Below are 20,749 nucleotides of genomic sequence, written 5' to 3'. Positions count from 1 at the left end.
ATGACCCCTTTGGATCTATGACTGATTTTTTAATTAGACTAGAAGTCCATGACTCCATGGATAATATTCTTGGGGCAAATTTTTTTTTTAAAGTCAATCATTTCAATTAAAAATTAAATATTATTTCCTCAGGTCGGACGGCCTCTTGACGAAGAGAAACAATTGCTGTTTGAGAACTTGTGCAAATGGATGGATGAAGAAGTGGAACACGGTGTGACAACTCTCGCAGAGATCCACATGAAGATGGTAGAGCTTGACCCAACCGAGGACAAAAGTCTGGCATACAGCCGGCGATATCTGAAAACAAAGCTTCACCAAGAGTACAATGAGTCTCTCTACTTCACGACGGAAGAGAAAAGAGCGGACATTGTGTGCCTGAAAGACACGACAAATGCAATCCTTCGAGACTACCGTCAACAGGTCACCACCCCCTTGCACACTGTTGACGATGCTGAATTCAAAGAGCTCACGATTACAACTGCCATCAACCTAATCTGTGGAGACTTGGCGAGAGTGCCGCTTACCCGTAAGCAATACCCTTCAGTGGACAGCATGACCAATACAGAGAGCCAGCTCGCTCTGATTCCCAACAGCCTCCAGCAGTTACTGAAGCTGATCGTAAAAACTGATGAAAAGGTGGCAGTCTGGGGCCAGAACCTGTTGAAAGCCGACCGCCCTCGGTCAGCAGTGATGCCCTCTCAACTCGGACTCACGATTCAGCTTGACCACAAGTTTGGATCTAAGTGGTTGATTGAACGTTGTCATCACTTAGGATACTCCGAGTCGTATGCTGAGCTCCATCGCTATAAGCATTGTTACTTGAGTGTGAAACATGAACTTGGTAGCATGGATTGGGATACCGTGATCACAGACAAAGATGAAGCAGGAGCCGTGGAGATTGAGGAAGCAGAAATCGACGCAATCCTATCTCCAGAAGAGGAGAGTAGTGATGATGAGATGGATGAGGATCCTCAAACCTCTGCATTCTTTGTTCCAGAGGAAAAGACAGTTCATCAATTTGTTGGTGATAATATAGACCTGAACATTGTGTCACTGAATGGGAATACAGCATTCCATGCTATGGGCATGATCAAGGCAACTTGTCCGGCTCCGGCGACAAGACAAAATGAGCTTCTCGCAATTATCCCAAGAAGAAAGATAACCTTTGAGGAGAAAGCAGCAACTCTCAAAGCAGCAGAGGTGAAAATTCTGTCCTTTGTGCCAAAAAAGAAAGTAGGATTGGCAGACTTTCAGTTTGTTCCGGTAGCAGATCTCCGCCAAGACCCTCCAGCTTTGCTACCAGGGGACATCGCTTGGGCGGCAGGATGGGCTATGAAGAATCACAACCCCGCATTTGAACATCACAACTGGAATGGTTTCATGAAGTCAATACACCTACCTGAATGCAAGGATAAGTCCCTCATTGAGTTTCTTCCAATCATCGAGGGTGACCCGAACTACAGCACAATCTACACTACTCTAATGGAGTGCCTACGCAGCAGTCAGTCTCCTGCTGTCATCACGTTCGACCTGCCAATATGGTTGAAAGCAACTCAGATAGTCCTCCAGTCTGAGTTGCCCATCATCACAAGATTAGGCGGGTTTCACCTCCTGAAAAGCTTCCTGGGGTCCATCGGGGCAATCATGGCAGACTCGGGACTGCAAGAGCTGATACAGCTGGTTTACCCAGGCAGCAGCACTGCAGAACACATCCTCTCAGGTGGTGCTTATGCCAAGTCCATCCGGTTTCACCTTCTTGCATCTGTGGGAATTACCAAGTTCGTGCTGAGAGATGTTGTGTTCAGTGAGCAGGACTTCAAAGACATGGAGGACTTCATCAAGAATGCAAAAGATGAGAAAACAGGTAATTGCAATCTCCCCAATCTGTAAATCTCCAACTATCTCTGAATACTAAAATTGCCGTGCCAAATGGAATTTCCCATATTATATAATTAATATCAATTTCATACTTTTATTTTTCAACAGGTACAACGTACGCAGCAAGGATAGTCACTGTGTTCAAGGAGAGGATGGAGGAGAGTTTGAAGACATTGGCTGAGGGAGGAAGGACACCTGCACTCTGGGTCTGGTACCATGGCAGAATCGACCTCATCAAGGTGTTCATCAGGTGTGAGCGTATCCCGGATCACACAGGTCACCTCAGCTGCATCATTGCAATGCTGAACACCTTCGCAGCAGCGGGCCACCATCAGTATGCGAAGGGAGCAAGGTTGTACATACAGCTGATGCAGCAGCGACAGGACAGTCCGGCGTTCCAGGAAACTTTAACCAAATTCACTGTGTATGGCAACCATGCAGTCAGGTTCTCAGACCATGAGTGGTCAGGCACATGGACCGACATCACGATAGAAACCACACTCATGTGTGATGCCAAGTCCTCAGGCGGTCTAAACAGAGGACGTTTCCGGAATGAATCTGCTTATAAGTCTTGGGTTCAGACGCTAAACCACTTCTCGTTCATTCACCAGGAGATGGAAGGAGGTATGAACACACGTGGAGTACCTGTCCACACAGACGTCACAAGAGCCCAGATGAAGAAAGACGATGATGCTGTCAACGCCATTGTTGGATGGTTGGAGGAGGTTAACCCCTTCGATGCAACACGGGACTCGAAGACCCTGGTATCCTTCTCCACGGGGTTCAGTAGCACTCCCGAGGACCCAGTCAATGCTGATCAGGCAGAGGAGGTTGGCAGAGCCATGCAGGCCAAGATGGATGGAAAAACTTTTTTGGATACAATGGAAACTAAGCACAAGGTCAAATCATTAGAGAGCTTCAGAAGTGGACCCAAAGTCAATGGGAAGAAGCTGGTTATTGACTCACTCAAGCTCTTCAACCGCCTCATCATCATCAGTGAGCATGAAGTCAAGACCAAACAAGCCCTGCGATTTGAGTTGACACCAACACCGATGTCTCTATTTCATAAAGACCAGAAGTTGCGAAAGCCAGACAAGGCTGCCCTAGCAAGGGTCCTGAAAGCATTTGTGGAACCCGTTGAACAACACCCCTGCACGAGCCTGGTGATTGATGGTGGGTGGCTCCTGCACAACGTCAGATGGGAGGCTAAGCTCACCTGGAAGGACATCGCTGAGAGCTACCTCCAGTTTGTGAAGTCCATGGGGAGCCATTGCCTCAGGATCACTGTGGTCTTTGACGGATACGGCAGCTCCACCAAGGACCATGATCACCTGAGACGAACAAAGAACGCATGCTGCGACATTCTGATTCGCCCAGACATCAAAAGCCTCGTTCCAAGAGAAAAGTTCCTCGACAACAAGAGCAACAAGACCCAGTTCATTCGGTTACTTGCTGAGACATTCGGTAGAAATGGGATCAGTGTACAGGAATGCCCCGATGATGCAGACACCTCTATCGTCCGGGCAGCTCTAGATGAGGCAAGAGAGTCCCCTGTTGAGGTGAGGGCTGAGGACACCGACATCATGGTTTTGCTGATTCATCATGCTGCAGACCACCCGATCTTCCTCACAACAGCCAAAGACACATCTTACGATGTCGGAAAGATCCGGGAGGCCCTCCCAGAGAGATACCGGAAGTATCTGATCTTCTTGCACAGCTTCTCCGGCTGCGATACAGTGTCCGTGATTTCTGGGTTTAGCAAATCAACTTTGCTAACCAAGCTCTGCAAGACTGACAAAGCAGAGAGGGCCATGGACGTGTTTCTGGACATCCGAGCCAAGAAAGATGACATCATCAAAGCCGGCTGTGAACTATTCAAGCTCATGTTCGGCGGGAACCCATCCAAAGACTTGGGGGACTTGAGATTTGACATCTTCAGCAAGCGGGCCGCTGCTGGGAGCATCAAACCTGAGAAACTGCCCCCGACAACAGAAGCTGCAGCACAGCACTCTCTCCGGGCTTATCTCCAGACTAGAGATTGGCTGCTGCTGCAAACTCCATCATTGGATGTCCTGGACTACGGATGGAAACTCGGTGACCAAGGTTATGCGCCGGTCCCTACAACAGACCCTATCGCACCGGACTATCTTCTGAAGTTTGTCTGCTGCAACTGTGAGGGGGAATGTAGCACACTCAGGTGCTGCTGTAAAAAGCAAGGAGTCAAGTGTATTTCTGCTTGCGGCAACTGTCATGGTAACTCTTGCCAGAACATCAACCAGCCAGATGACGAGAGGAGTGTGGGATATGCTGGGGATTAGGATGAGTAGGGTGAACTAGAGAACTGACTAACCGAGGTTTCAATTGAGATACATTTCAATTTCTATATAAAGCTATGACTTTATCCACAATTTTCACATTTTAGCGGCCATTTTGGACATCATTTTGGCCACCATCTTGGATATAAAGCAAGATAATCTATCTATAATTCCACTAATCTCTGTGTGTGTGTGTGTGTGTGTGTGTGTGTGTTTGTCTGTGACCGCTGTTTCTCGACAACCACAGGTCCGATATACTTGCAACTTGCCAGGTATATTGCTGGGGACCCGAGGATGTGCCTTTTCAAGGTTTGAAATTAATCGGACAAGTAGTTACCGAGCTATGTCCAAAAAACGATTCAACCAATCAGAGAGCAGCGAGCTATCACGTGTGCCGAACGTGGCGAACAGACTCTGCCTCGGACGGCACATTTGAGAGCGTATTCATTTATTTCACGTTGGCAAACTATGTTGGCGCTATGTTGGCATTAAACTATGTTTTAAAACTAATTAAAACTAATTTGCGATTCATTGTAACTGCGATATGCGACCTTCCGGAGCTCCTGTGAGAGCGTGCGCCATTACGGATAGTAATTCAATTAAAAACATAAAAACATTGTCCCAATTCAGTCAGAGCGAAGGGCGTTGTTTTAAGCGAAGAGCGTTTTATTTTTCCCCTAAAATTCAGTCGCCGGACGGTGAAAGTTTTTTTTTTGGGGCAGCTACTGGCAGCCACGTACGGCCAATCACAGGACACGTTGTTGTGTCGACGTGCCGTGTTGTTTTCCCTCGCGGTTTGGAATGTTTTTCCTTTTCATTTTTTTCCCTCTTCTCTTTCTACTTTTCCTTGCGATTAAATTGCAAACAGCCAAAATGCGTTGGCGCTAATTGAATAATTGGGCATTAACACTAAATGGCGAATAATCGTAACTGCGATATACGAACTTCCGGACAGTGAAGACTTCACTTCCGGCCTTACGAAAGTGCCGACTTACTGTCTCGATTGTATCTTCCCACTGTCTTATTGTTAGATCTATCTATTCTATCTTATCTATACTTACCGTCTATATACTTACTGTCTATCTTATAGATAGATTGTAGATAAAGACAATGCCCCAATCGAGTCGTCGTTTACGAGAACGAAGGAACGAAGCTGCACGTAGTGCACGCGCAATGGAATCTGACGAAGAACGAGCTGCTCGCCTGGCACGCGACGTTACGCGCGTGACAAGGCGTCGTGCAGCTGAAAGGGATGAAGAACGGACTGCTCGCTTGGCAGACAACACTGGACGCGTGACAAGTCGTCGTGCAGCTGAAACGGATGAAGAACGGACTGCTCGCTTGGCAGACAACACTGGACGCATGACAAGGCGTCGTGCAGAAGAAACGGATGAAGAACGCGCTGCTCGCTTGGCAGACAACACTGGACGCATGACAAGGCGTCGTGCAGAAGAAACGGATGAAGAACGGACTGCTCGCTTGGCAGACAACACTGGACGCATGACAAGGCGTCGTGCAGAAGAAACGGATGAAGAACGCGCTGCTCGCTTGACACGCGACGTTACGCGCGTGACAAGGCGTCGTGCAGCTGAAACGGATGAAGAACGGACTGCTCGCTTGGCAGACAACACTGGACGCATGACAAGGCGTCGTGCAGAAGAACCGGATGAAGAACGGACTGCTCGCTTGGCAGACAACACTGGACGCATGACAAGGCGTCGTGCAGAAGAAACAGATGAAGAACGGACTGCTCGCTTGGCAGACAACACTGGACGCATGACTAGGCGTCGTGCAGAAGAACCGGATGAAGAACGGACTGCTCGCTTGGCAGACAACACTGGACGCATGACAAGGCGTCGTGCAGAAGAACCGGATGAAGAACGGACTGCTCGCTTGGCAGACAACACTGGACGCATGACAAGGCGTCGTGCAGAAGAAACGGATGAAGAACGGACTGCTCGCTTGGCAGACAACACTGGACGCATGACAAGGCGTCGTGCAGAAGAACCGGATGAAGAACGGACTGCTCGCTTGGCAGACAACACTGGACGCATGACAAGGCGTCGTGCAGAAGAACCGGATGAAGAACGGACTGCTCGCTTGGCAGACAACACTGGACGCATGACAAGGCGTCGTGCAGAAGAAACGGATGAAGAACGGACTGCTCGCTTGGCAGACAACACTGGACGCATGACAAGGCGTCGTGCAGAAGAACCGGATGAAGAACGGACTGCTCGCTTGGCAGACAACACTGGACGCATGACAAGGCGTCGTGCAGAAGAAACGGATGAAGAACGGACTGCTCGCTTGGCAGACAACACTGGACGCATGACAAGGCGTCGTGCAGAAGAAATCCCTCACCAGTGAGAAGACCGGCAAGTAAGGGATGCCCTGCGCCATGAGGATGTACACCGTGTGAGACTAGAGCAGGCTCACCATGACAATCGCAACCTTGCTCGATACGATGATACCGATTTCTTCCGAGAGGTACTTCATGGTGAGTACAGGCACGCGTTGAGCAGGACCTCAATATTTAAATGCACTAAATGCTCGCATTGTGCTGCTTTGGTGTGGAATGAGGAGAGAAGAGGATTTTGCTGCAACCACGGCAAGGTCGATCTTATGCATGATCCTACGAATCCAAAACCCGGTTCAATTCCATCACAACCTCCAGATGCTATTAAAAACCTTTTCCTTAACCAGGACTTTGTGAAGCACGCGAAACAGTACAACAACGCGCTGGCAATGGCAAGTATCGGTGTCCGAGAGATACGTATGCCTGGCTTCAATCCTGGAGTGCGCATACAAGGTAAGGTTTACCATTACATTGGTGCTCCTCTTGCCGATCTGGGTTGTACCCCACGCTTTGCTCAGATCTACTTTCACGATCCAGCCCATGAGCTGGATTATCGTCGTGCCCACACCTCGAACAGTGGCCTGAATGAGCAGTTTTTGCTAAGAGCACAACAGGCCATTCATGAGTGCAACCCATACGTCCAGCAATTCAAATCAGCCATTGAGTATGTGGTTCATAATGATAGCGCCAATGAACTGAATATTGTGTTAACAGGTCGCACGCGGCGCCGAGACCTTCATCATGGTACCGTCAACCTTCCCTCACCAGACAGCGATGTGGCTGTCATTGCTCCAGGGGCAATGACAACAGAGCAGTTTGGAAGGCTGGCAGTCGCTGTTCACCTCAGAGGAGGAGGTTTACAGACAATAGACGCCATGCATCCAGCGTATGACCCACTATCATACATACTTCTGCTACCCTGCGGCTCTCAGGGGTACCACACTGAGTTGGCAGGGACAACGCCAACAACTTTCTACCGCTACCATCTACAAGTACGTGATCCTACTCATCACTTCAATCTACTGCTTCGTGGTGGAAGGTTGACACAGCAGTACGTATGTGACATGATGGCAAAAATGGAGTCACACCGTCTCAATTGGATTCGCTGCAACCAGAAGTCAATTAAGGCAGAAAAGTATAAGATCATCGTTGATGCGTTGAACAGTGATGCTGAGGTGCTACCTGGACGCCTCACCATTCTGCCACCGTCAATTTATGGGTCGCCACGTTGGTATGCCAGAGAGTTTCAGGATGCAATGGCTTTAGTCCGAGTCAAGGGAAAACCAGACTTTTTCCTAACATTCACCTGCAACCCAAAGTGGCCAGAAATTAAAGAATCGGTTTTTGAGGGTCAGCCACCCAATGCAAGACCTGATATCATCGCCCGGGTGTTTCATATGAAGGTGGAAGCACTCCTCGCAGACATCCTCAAGCATGACATCTTGGGGCATGTGGACGCTTACGTGATGGTGAAGGAAACGCAAAAGCGTCACCTTCCCCATATACACATGCTCCTGACCGTGGTACCTCGCGACAAGCCCAGAACACCAGCAGATGTCGATCGCGTGGTCTCTGCTGAGATTCCTGACAGACTCACAAATCCGGAACTACACCGTATCGTGACATCACACATGATTCACGGCCCATGTGGGGAATGGAACATCTTGAGCCCTTGCATGGCAGACCGGAAGTGCACAAAGGACTATCCCAAAGCCCTACGACAAACGACAAGCTTCTCTGATGACTCCTATCCCCTGTACAGAAGACGGGCAGAAGCAGCACCTGGTGATCCCATCATGAAGACAATACGCGGCGGTGCTAACGTATTAGTTAACAATGCATGGGTTGTGCCTTACAATCCATATATTGTCCTCAGGTACGATGCTCACATCAACCTTGAGATCGTCTGTGCTGTCACCTGTGTCAAGTACCTGTACAAATACCTTGAAAAGGGCCCGGACCAGTGCCTGGTCAGACTAGAGCCTCATGAGAGGATGCGAGAGGCATTACGACATGATGAAGTGGCACGCTACGAACTAGGGCGTTACATCACCGCATCTGAGGGATACTGGCGCATATACGATTTCCCCATTCAACGCAAGTACCCACCAGTCGAGATGCTGGCACTCCATCTACAGGATGAGCAGGTGATCACGTTCAATGCCGAAGGTGCCGTACAGAACGTGGCAGAGTCAGGACCCCCTGCAACAACCCTCACCGCCTTTTTCGAAGCCATGAATCTCCATCCACACATGCGTCATGTTCTATATCCAGATGTATTCCAACACTTCACCTACTTGAGGAAAAGGTTTCAATTGCGGAAGAGAAGGCTGAGTTTCCAGGATAACCGTAAGGCTGATACGGTTGGGCGGCTCCCCATTATTCCCGTCAACTCACATACTGCCGAGTTGTACTATCTCCGCATGCTACTGTACCGCGTGCCTGGCCCCACATGCTTTCAGGATCTCCGTCGTGTTGGTGGTAGGGTCATGGAGACCTATCTGGCAGCCTGCATTGCATATGGCATCGTTGAGAATGACCAGGAGGTGGATTCTGTTATGGAAGAGGCTGCAAATATTGCATTTGGCCCTGCAGTCCGCGAAGTATTTGCCAACATGCTCATATTCGTTCTCAGAGGCAACCACGTGCAGTTCTGGGAAAGGCACAAGTATGTGCTGTGCGAGGACTTCATGCGTGCAGCAGGTGTGAATGAACCAAATGGACGCATTGTGAGTGCAGTGCTACTAGAGCTGAGGAACAAAGTTGAGTGCCACGGCTTTTCGCTCAGTAAGACCTTTGGCCTTCCTGAGCCTGAACCAGTTCATTTCCAGTCTCGCATTCCGCGCGTCATCGAGCACGAAACAGTGCACAATATAGGAGAACTTGAGGCTCACATCGCTCAAACAGAGTGCCTTCTTAATGACGAGCAGCGCGTTGTTGTCGATAAAGTGATGCGGAGTGTGGAACACGGACATGGCTGCATGCTTGCAGTTGATGCAAGTGGTGGGACTGGGAAAACATTCACATTGTCTCATATACTCAACAAAGTGCGAGCAATGGGCAAAGTGGCTCTTGCAACTGCTGCAAGTGGTATTGCAGCTACGCTGCTGCCTAAAGGGGCCACCTTCCATAGTAGGACCAAGTGTCCTCTCATTCTCACTGATGAGTCCACTTGCAACATCAGTGAAAATGACACCACTGCAGCACTCATACGCATGACTAATCTAATGGTGGTGGATGAGGTTTCAATGATGGATCGTCGCGCATTGGAGGCAGCAGATCGAACATTCCAGTGGCTTCGGGGCTCAGAGGAACCATTTGGCGGCATCGCAATGGTTTTCAGTGGTGACTGGAGGCAGATCCTTACTGTTGTGCCACACGGTAGCCGTATTGACATAGTTGGAAGGTGCTTCAAGAGCTCATACCTGTGGAGAAAAGTGCAGATACTTCGTCTCAGAGTAAACATGAGGATCATGCAGGGTGCTGGAGAACAACAGGACGAATCTGCTTTTGCAAAATTCCTGCTGGATCTGGGTGAAGGGAAGATTCCTGTCAATCCAGAAGAGGGTGAATTTGCTATTGAGCTCAGGGAACCGCTCATTCTTCCAGGTGAAAAACTTCAGGATATTGTCACTTGGGTGTACGAAGACTTGCATAACAACATTAGCAACCCCAAGTGGCTATGCGAGCGTGTTATACTATGTCCGACCAATTCCGAAGTCGATCAGGTAAATGCCTACATGACGACCATATTTCCAGGGGAGGAACATGTTTGCTGTAGCGTCGATACAGCGGAATCTGAGGGTGATCATTTGTATCCGCCTGAGTTCCTGAACACCCTCTGTCCATCTGGTATGCCGCCACATCGAATCTCTCTCAAGGTGGGTATGGTAATCATGCTGCTGCGAAACTTCGACCAGCAAAGCGGGCACTGCAATGGCTCAAGGTACATCATACTTCAGATCCTTCCAAATCTGTTGGTTGCACAATCTGTGATGGGTGTCAATTCTGGACGCACATTGCTCATTCCACGCATAACCTTGAGTCCATCTGACAACATGTTCCCGTTCACTCTGCGGCGTCGGCAGTTTCCGGTACGACCCTGCTTTGCCATGACTGTGAATAAATCCCAAGGACAGTCGCTACACCATGTTGGGATCTTCTGCCCAAGAGACTTCTTCAGCCATTGTCAGTTCTACGTGGCGGCCTGTAGGGTTGGCAGATCCAGCAGCCTCCGCATTCTTGCCCAGGACGAGGAAACAAAGAAGAAGCGCCGTTTCCTCTGCAATGCTGTTTATGAAGAGGTGCTAACGAGATAAAGGTGTGTACAATGTACATGTAGACAATTTTTATTATTATTTATTTATTGAAGAAAAATTGTTTCGAAACGAATTCATCAAAAAAAGTGACAACTTCTTTTGGCAGTCGTACACACCATGTTAGGATCTCCTGGAGAAGTGCCGTTTCCTCAGCAATGTTGTTTATGAAGAGCTGCTAACGACATACAGGTGTGTACATGTGGACAATTCTTATTATTTATTTATTGATTGAAGAAAAATTGTTTCGAAAAGACTTCATCAAAATAAGTGCACAACTTCTTTTGGCAGTCGCTACACCATGTTGGGATCTTCTGCCCAAGAGACTTCTTCAGCCATTGTCAGTTCTACGTGGCGGCCTGTAGGGTTGGCAGATCCAGCAGCCTCCGCATTCTTGCCCAGGACGAGGAAACAAAGAAGAAGCGCCGTTTCCTCTGCAATGTTGTTTATGAAGAGGTGCTAACGACATAAAGGTGTGTACAATGTACATGTAGACAATTTTTATTATTCTTTGTTTGGGAGGGAGATGGGAGGGTGATGGGGCAGGGTGATGGGGCAGGGTGATGGGGCAGGGTGATGGGAGGGTGATGGGAGGGTGATGGCAGGGTGATGGCAGGGTGATGGCAGAGGGTGATGGCAGAGGGTGATGGCAGAGGGTGATGGCAGGGTGATGGGAGGGTGATGGCAGAGGGTGATGGCAGAGGGTGGTGGGAGGGAGATGGCAGGGTGATGGGAGGGTGATGGGGCAGGGTGATGGGGCAGGGTGATGGGGCAGGGTGATGGGGCAGGGTGATGGGAGGGTGATGGCAGGGTGATGGGAGGGTGATGGCAGGGTGATGGGAGGGTGATGGCAGAGGGTGATGGCAGAGGGTGATGGCAGAGGGTGATGGCAGAGGGTGATGGGAGGGTGATGGCAGAGGGTGATGGCAGAGGGTGATGGGAGGGAGATGGCAGGGTGATGGGAGGGTGATGGGAGGGTGATGGGAGGGTGATGGGAGGGTGATGGGGCAGGGTGATGGGGCAGGGTGATGGGGCAGGGTGATGGGGCAGGGTGATGGCAGGGTGATGGGAGGGTGATGGCAGAGGGTGATGGCAGAGGGTGATGGCAGGGAATTAACATTAACGAATAAAATTTGTAATGTAATAATTTGTAATAATTTGTAGTAAGATAATAATAATAATAACGAATTCTGCTCTGTTTCAATTCTGTTTCAATTTGGTGATATGCTTTGCAAACCTTTTTTTTTTTTAACTATTTTAAAACTAAAACAATTCGAACATGGAATACATACTGACACTGCACTTTCAGGTCTCCTACAAATCCTACCCTGTCGCCTCACCGTGGCGTAGGAGTGGCAATGGTCAATGGCATCGAATGTCATGGCTAGCAAAGACAGGGAGGTAAACTTGATTTAAATTTGGAAAAAAAAAATTTTTTTTTTTTTTTGGCAAGGAACGGGCACCCACGTACGGGCACGTCCTAGTAATACAAATATGCTTAGCAAGAGTTCACAATTGTCCTAAAACAATATTTTTGTGGTTTCTTCCCCATATTAAATATTAAATTTCTGGCCAAACTATGACTTTATCCACAATTTTTAGCCGCGTCGCAGACGCTGCTCATAGAGTGCCCTCTGCTGTTGTTGTTGTTCTTCTTGTTCTTCTTCTTCTTGTTCTTCTGGTTCTTGCAGAGAAGACAAAACCTCAAAGCTCCACCCATTCTGGGAACCATAGCTCCACCCATTGTGGGAGAGGCTTCATATAAACAAATATCCATCATTTTATTAACTCGCATAGCTTTGAGGCCTGTTTTGTAGGCCCGTGGTGTCTTCCTCTCTCACACAGTTTTATTTCAAATCAAATTCGATATATCATTTCATTTTTCACAGTCGCTAACATAGTTTTAGACTCGGTTGAAAAAAAACGGGAAGAAAATCCGATGAAAGTTGCCCTTTATAGAACGAAATAAATTCTCAAAGGCCTGTAACTTCAAGTCCATTGAGATATATTTTGTTTAAATCGCGGCATGGTGTCATACACCGCCCGAAATAACAGACGGGAAAATGCAGAGATATATTAAAAATTCGTCCATTTGATGACAATCGTCACGATGAAATATTTAATTTATACGTCGTCACAATAATGTGGAGAGAGGAGCATAGCTTCGTTCACGTGTCGCTACACACGAGAAATTGCCGAGATATATTTTTTTACAATCACGGCATGGTTAGTCATACACCGCCTGAAATAACAGACGGGAAAATGCCGAGATATATTAAAAATTCGTCGCCACACACGGGAAATTGCCGAGATATATTTTCACTTTGCACAAAAATAACATCAAGTAATCGAATCAATAGGAATGTCCTGTGCTTATAACATCGACGTTATAGGCACAGCTGCATCTAGGCATTGTGTAACATCGACGCGGCTTTTGTTTTAATTAAAACTTTTTGTACTTGTTCCATTTTGGATGCCATTTTGAATTTTGACTTTTCCCCAAGGATTTGGGAAGGAATAAATTGAGAGGTGTTTGTAGACACCTACATGAACATTGAACACATTGGTGAAGAAAGCTATTGGTAAGCAATTTTTTCACATATTTTTCAAAAAAAATATAAAATGCCCTAACTATAGGAGATGGACCACCTTATGGTCTGATCGTCCGATTGCAGGAGCACATTTCGCCACATAAGCATGTTCAATGTTACCGTAACATTTGTCCAACGTCCTGTTACCACGGGTAGCAACATCCACATACTAATCGAGCTGAGGGAGTTCCTGATCGAGGTCACATCGATTGAAATCCCCAAGAATCAGGATCGATTGATCTGTTGAACGGGTGGTCGCTCCATTGTAACTTTCTGTGATTCGTTCCGATGCGCATTTAAAGTCCGGCCCCGGTGCGTACACCAGAATAATAGTGCATTGACCAAATTCCCGTGGCAGGTAGTAGGGTCGGAAAGACACCGTCAGTATCTCCACATCCTTGGAACAGTATCGTTCACGTACCGTAAAATGTTTGGCCCAATTCAAATTCACCAGCATACACAAACCGCCACCTTTGGCCTTGCCCGATGACGCGACTCTATCGGCCTTGATCATCTCAAATCCATCGAAGGACACGTCATCCCCTTCACCAAGCCATGTCTCGGTGAAACACACAACAGATGAGGTCCGATAGTACCAGTCGAACCTCAGGAGGGCATCAAGTTCATCAGTTTTGTTCTTTATCGAGCGAGAGTTAATCAAAGTCAAAACAGTAAGCGGTACCTTGGGGTTTCTGCGTTTAAGCCGCTGACGAAGACCTCCACGAGAACCTCGTTTTTTATTTTCTTTAATTCTGAAAACACCATTCAATGCCAAGTTCACAACTCTCTGCGTAGCACCACCAATACCATTGAAACGCAGGTTCAGCAAGGCCTCGCGAGTATACGTGATGACGCCATCTTGTAAAGAACGTCCGTGAAGTAAAGAACAGATACCAGCCAACATGTGCAGTAGCAGCAAAACCCCGAAGCCATTTCGACAGCTGCGGAGGTCGTGAATCTCCATCTTCCAATTACCAATAAAAATCCACTCATAGAAAGTAAAGTCAGTGACGTCCAGGATGACCTGCAAGATGAACTGATTGAATTTCAAAATGATTCTGGATGCAGAGATGTCTTTGAAGCTTCCTCTTTCTCTGAGTTTTGGCCAAAAATGATGGGAAGCTACCTCAACATTGCAAAGGAATGCCTCCGGAAACTCCTGCCCTTTGCAACAACTTATCTTTGTGAATCAGGCTTCTCAACGTTCGTGCAGCTGAAGACAAAGGCTCGGAACGGCCTTGAATGTGAGGCAGATCTTAGATGTGCGCTTTCTACAACAGAACCTAGGATTTGGAAACTGGTGCAGAAAATTCAGGAGAACATCTCTCATTAAAGTAGCTTCAGGTTAAACTGGTTTAAGTTTTTTTTCAATTGACAGATACTGCAATGTTTTGTGTTTCAGCCCACAAGCAAAGCACCCTGGAGATGAGTTTTCAAATATTTTTTGTTTTCCTGATTATTATTGCAATGTGTTAATAGAGTTTCATTTCTTAATTTAAAATAAATATTAGTTTTTATGGAAAAGCCTTGAAGTCTGAAGTGTTCATTTTCCTTTTCAATTGATTTTCTTGATGTTCTGTTCTAAAAAATTATCGCAAGACCCTTTATCACAAATAAATTTGCTTTACTTCATTCGCATTAATTTATTTCACAAAGAAATTGTTCAAATAAGAAATATTGTTCCATTAAATACTCTAAAAGTCTAAATTGAATTAAGTTGTGGTTCTTATTGACATTTCTTTGGTTTCAAAAAATTGCTATGATCCCCACTGGGCCATGACATGTCAGGTCAAAAGCCAGTTGGGCCACATAGCGAAAAAAGTTGGGAAACACTGTTCTCGACGGCTTTGCCCAATGGGCTACGCCGTAAAAACAAACAATTTGAAAGGTGTATTTTATAAGTGCCACGTAATCATTTTCTAGTGTTGTTGCAGGTTATGTTTTATTTCCGTACTGCGGTTATTTACTGGCAAGTGACGTCACTGCACTGTCATAATGCCGAGGAGTGGAGGTTATGGGGGTTAACAATAACTTAATCTGGCCATGCCACCGTGGGGCTTCCAAAGTCAGCTGTGGGTAACGTCCTTGGGAAATGTAAGGTAACAGGTTGAAACAATCCCGAAAATGGGGCAAGCAAGCCAAATTTTACTGACATTAGGTCAGAATCGCCCAACATCGAGTGGTGCAAAGTGTTTGGATCAGGACATCACCTGTGCTTGTTTCCAATGGTTGTGATGCTCAACACCCAGATTTGACGTTCAAATCCCATATATGTATATTGTAGAATTATATGTTGATGTAATTCTTTTTAGAGTACACTGGTGTCTGCTGTTGTCTTCGTCCTGCATGTTATTTATGTGCAGTACAAACCCCTCTATGAGGTAACATTTGTGTAAAATAAATAAAGATCGGCTGCTTTAGATTCACCTTTTAGTCGAGTCAGCTGTGAAAAGTTCCGATTTACAAAGGAAGGACTTGGCACGATCGAAGAGGCTGAGTTTGCAGCTGGCTTGGAAAACGAGCTTGGAAATATGGTTTGCTCCAGAAATGTCAGATAATGCATGGTGAGGACCAGACGACGAACAGTTTGAGCTTCCTCCAGTGGTTGATTTTGGAAATATAGAGGTGGGTTAATCCTACGGTTTTTCCGGAAAGACAAGGTGAAAGCAAAATATTTGCCTGACTTGAATGACATGTCCAGGTGTGAGGCAAGCATCTGATCCGTTCCAGGTCAACAGAAAGAAAAGTCACTCATGCGGCCCTCTTGTCGAAAATGTCAAAAAAACAAAAATGTGAAATAAACAGGCTACGCCAACACATTTGGGGTCATGTGATGTATTGTATGGCAATGACCACGACGTGGGCCCTTTAAAATGTCACAGGAATGAGAGATAGTTACAATCGTCCGTATTTGAATACCATACTACTGAACCAGAAATGCCTTTTGCATTGGTGGAATGTTTCCAGCAACAACTGGCGAGAAGAATACAACACAAAAAATATCATAAAAAATAAATCAACCTCATTAGCTACAAATGAGACCCGTAAATGATAAAAGTATAAAATATTCAACATTGAAAACACATGCATGAAAAACAGAAGAACAATCAGTCAGCAGAAGGAATGCTGGCAAAGGGCGCAAGCAAAATCCTGCGGGCATCCTCGAGACGCTTTGCCTTGGCACACAAGTGTTTACGGTGAGAAGCAAATTCGGGGTCTTCTTTCACAAGCTCCTCAATGTCCCTGTCTTGGAGAAGTAAGAAAAGCTCCAGCTGAAGTTGTGATGAGAACTCATGCAACAGGTGGTGGCGGATGACCATGGGAACGTGATCACAGAGTCTGTTCTGAGCAATCTGAGAAAGAGGAGGAAAAAATGGATGCACCTTACTCTTTACAGAACGTTGATGTTACCAAAGCAGTTTCAATGCCGAATGAACGCTCTATTATGTAACTGTGTCTGCCCTGAGAAAGTGGGAGTGGGACAGATATGGACGATTCCAATGTGCAATGCAACATTAAAATGCGAGCTAATTAATCATGCATTGCACATTCTAATGTTTACTGTCATTTTTTCCTTCCAAATCTAACAAAGACGAGTGAAGAGCAAAGGTAATAATTAAAAAAATAAGTTTAAAAAAATAAGTAAATAATAGGCAAGGTAAAAGGACAACTTCAGTAACTGTGTGATGTCTATGTTTTGAAATAAAATATCTTCCATGCATCTTGTACACGTGAATCTAATAAAGTGGAGGAAATATTTATTTCCAGGTCTTATCCTGGTTATCATTTTTAGCTCACCTGGAACGAAGTTCAGGGGAGCCTATGTAATGGCGCGTTGTCCGTCCGTCTGTCAGTCCGTAAACACTTGAAACTTCTTCTCTGAAACCGCTGATGGGATTGCTGCCAAATTTGGCACGAATGATATTTCTTGTGTTGTGACTAAAGTTGTTCACGGCATTAAAAAAAATCTGGGTCCAACGGGGTTTACCGGGCGTCAAAGTAGGTCCAGGTTCAACCCCCCAAAATAGGAATTTGCTCTTTCCTCTGAAACTACACACACTATTTAGATGAAACTTGACCACAACTTTCATCACCCGTGATGTACCAAAGTTTGTTCACGGCATTAAAAAAAATCTGCCCCTTTAGGGCTCTACGCGGGTTGCCCCCCAAAATAAGTATTTGCTTTCTTCTCAGGAACTACACACACGATTTCGATGAAACTTCACCACAACTTCAATCACCCATAATGTACCAATGTTTGTTCACGGCATTAGAAAAATTGGGGTCTTAGGAGGTATATGGGTTGGGGGAAGTAGGGGGTTGCCCTCCAAAATAGGTATTTTTATGTTTGTTTAAAGTCATGATTATGTTAATATGATGCTACATGCTGCCCTGTCTTCTAGCAACCATTGAAATTGGTTTAAAATACCCTTAGTTGGTGCAGTATACTGTTTATTCTACCAGGTGAGCACCAGGGGTATTGCCCATATGTTTTTTTTTTACCTGCTTCATTGAAGCTCATCAAAGCTAACATTTCTGCACTGGATCTGGGCTGTCTTTCTGTTATCGTTTGTTGATAATTGTGTTTTTAACCCATTCCAGTGTTGTTTTTTAAAATAAAAACTAAAACCAACTCTCTGATTTTTGCTAGGAACCACAAGAGCAGGATTAGCCTCAGCCAACATTCAGCTTGTCATTCACAAGACTTGTCAAGCCATCGTGAACCATCGGGTGCACACGGCCATGTTTTAGGCCACTCTCAGACTACTTCCTGTCATGCACGGAAGCATGGAACCGTTGTTGTTGTTTTTTGTTGAAGCAAAAAGACCACGTTATCATCATTGGGTTACTGCTCATTCATGGATTTCCATTATTGTGATCTGGTGTTGTAATGATGTAGGTGGGTAGTCAAGCCCCTCCCCTTTCCCCATTGACGTACTACAGGTTGAACATCTGTTCCAACTTTCGTTTTGTGGTGTATAGGTAGGGTTTGCTTGTTGATCGGCTTGGTTTTACACCATCCCTTTCTTGATGCCTATGTCTTTATTAGTGTGTTGTATTGGGTTGGGAGACCAATCATTTCACTTGTTAAACCCCCCCCCCCCCCTCCATGTTATTTTGTGTGCTTCAAGAACCAGTCGTGGGTGTTTTGTGGGCGTGACGCTCAGTATGCAGGTACACCCCAGGTCAACCTCGTGCTCATGTTGGTCAAACTCATGTTGCATTTTGTTATGGATTCGTCACTTCCGCTGGGGTGGTTTTCACCCACTGGACATGTTTCTGATATTATGTATTATTATTAGTTTCACAAAGTTTATTATTCAAGAACGGTTATCAAAAGTTAAAAAGGATAACTGTAAGTGAAACAGGAAACCGAAGGAGAAGACAATGAGGTGAAGAGGAAGAAGCAGCGCGAGCAAAGTCGGAGAGGACGCGTGACGTCAGCGCTCCGTAACGAACCAGGTTTACCGACAGCCGTGAGGGGATTTTGAGTTCCTGGAAGGGACGTCCGGGGATAAGAATATTCGCTGGAGTGGAGAAATCTGCGTAGACAGATTTGGGGCGCTGAGACTCTGACGAATCCTTGCCTCGTCGCATCGGCTCAAGCCAGAGCCGTCTGCCATTTTGAACCCCGTGCTTCGGACACCTGTGAACATTTGCTTCATGTCATCTTCACCCCCAACATCCTACCGTCTGTCGGGGATGAGTGGGTGCGACCGCTTCGTTTCCAATTACGTTGCAGTTTGCTGAGGGAGCGGTGAAGGTGCGCCTCTGGAGGGCACCGTTGTACAGTTTGGCGGGAAGAGCACCCTTGCCCACTGTACACGCTTTGGAGATCGACTGGAGAGCGAGATTCGGGCTTCGACCGGATTTCGTTCCATCGACCGCTGGAGCGAATCCCATTCGCCTTGGGAAAAGTCATAGAGACATTGAGGAATGTTGTTGCACTCGCTGGCCGTGCCGTGAGTGACCTGACTTTATATAAGGGATATATAGAGTGCACTCTTAATGGCCATTTGCTGTACCGTATTACCTGTGTGTGATTTATAATACAAGTTTGTTCATTTATAATCATTGGTGTGGTTTCATTATTGATTTCCAACACAGGGTAATATATTTTTCTGCCGGGGTTCCTCTCGGGGTCCGGAGGTTACCGAGACCAGGAGATTGTAGAGGACTCCGTAACAATTTCGATTCTAAAAGTGATGTTGTATTTAATAGGCTGGAGACCACTGCCATAGGCACACAGTTTGGAGAGCAAGGCAGGATGCCAGACTGTATCAAAAGCTTGAGATATATCCAGAGATCTCTGATAACATTTCTGACATTGAGGGCCTCAAATCCATTGTTGGGAGAGTCAAAGCAGTATGTCTACAGTAGAGTGACCTGGTCTGAATTGATGATCCGATATGAGATCATTGGAGAAAAGGAAGGATTTTATGTTCACCTTGATGATTACATGACCTTGCTGATGATTGGAAGAAAGCTAATAGGTATTTGTTAAGGGGATTGCACCTTTTTATGTAATGTTGTGATGTTGACAGATTTCCAGCAGATGGAAGATGACCTCGGGCAAATAGCAGGATTGAAAGGGCAGAGGAATGAAGTGCACCCCCATTAATCCTTCCTAACACAACATTCATACTCCTTTGTAATCTCCTGATTTCATGATTCCATGCACATATTCAAGGCACCCAGTGCCAGAGGCAGCACAGCAACCCCAAAACATCACTGAACCTCTTCCATGTTTGACTGTGGGGAAGGTGTTCTTTTATTTGAAGGCTTCATTTTGTTTTCAGTAAACATAGAGATGATGTCCTTTACCAAAAAGCTCTAATTTGGTCTCATCTGTCCACAGGACATTCTCCCAGAGGATTTTGACTTGTTCATGTGTGTTTTGGCAAACTCCAGTCGGGCTTTCTTATGTCTCCCTCTCAGCAGTGGGGTCCACCTGGGTCTCCGACTATAGAACTCTCTTTCATCGAGTTGGTGATGGATGGTGTGAGTTGAAACTGTCATACCTTGTGTCTGAAGGTCAGCTTGAATCTGTTTGGCAGTTGATCGAGGTGCTTTCTCCACCATTCGAACGATCCTTCGCTGCAATCTTTGATCAAGTTTTCTCTTGCGGCCACATCCAGGGAGGCTGGCTACAGTGCCATGAGCTTTAAACTTCCTGATAACATTGCATACAGTGGACACAGGAACATCAAGGTCTCTGGAGATGGACCTGTAGCCCTGAGATTATCCATGGTTGGCTACAATCTTGTGTCTGACCTCCTCAGACTATTCTCT

At 46.3% G+C, this 20,749-nt stretch overlaps 1 protein-coding gene across 2 annotated transcripts in view; it reads right to left on the bottom strand.

Annotated features, from left to right (window-relative positions):
* Positions 1–12,971: 12,971 nt before the first annotated feature.
* The window catches only part of LOC144891293 (interferon-induced GTP-binding protein Mx3-like), a 53,377-nt gene continuing 45,599 nt past the window's right edge, over positions 12,972–20,749 (bottom strand). Inside the window, exon 5 of one of the 2 annotated variants that reach the window (XM_078773952.1) lies at positions 12,972–16,809. In XM_078773952.1, coding sequence (XP_078630078.1) covers positions 16,564–16,809 — 246 coding nt within the window. In that variant the 3' untranslated portion in view covers positions 12,972–16,563. The remainder of the gene's footprint in view (positions 16,810–20,749) is intronic. The other variant, XM_078773953.1, reaches the window with a different exon arrangement.

Source organism: Myxine glutinosa, chromosome 3 (genome assembly GCF_964187855.1).
Source record: "Myxine glutinosa chromosome 3, kmMyxGlut1.1, whole genome shotgun sequence".
NCBI classification, from domain to species: domain Eukaryota; kingdom Metazoa; phylum Chordata; class Myxini; order Myxiniformes; family Myxinidae; genus Myxine; species Myxine glutinosa.
The sequence above is the reverse complement of the archived record's forward strand: the minus strand, read 5'-3'. Positions and strand labels throughout refer to the sequence as shown.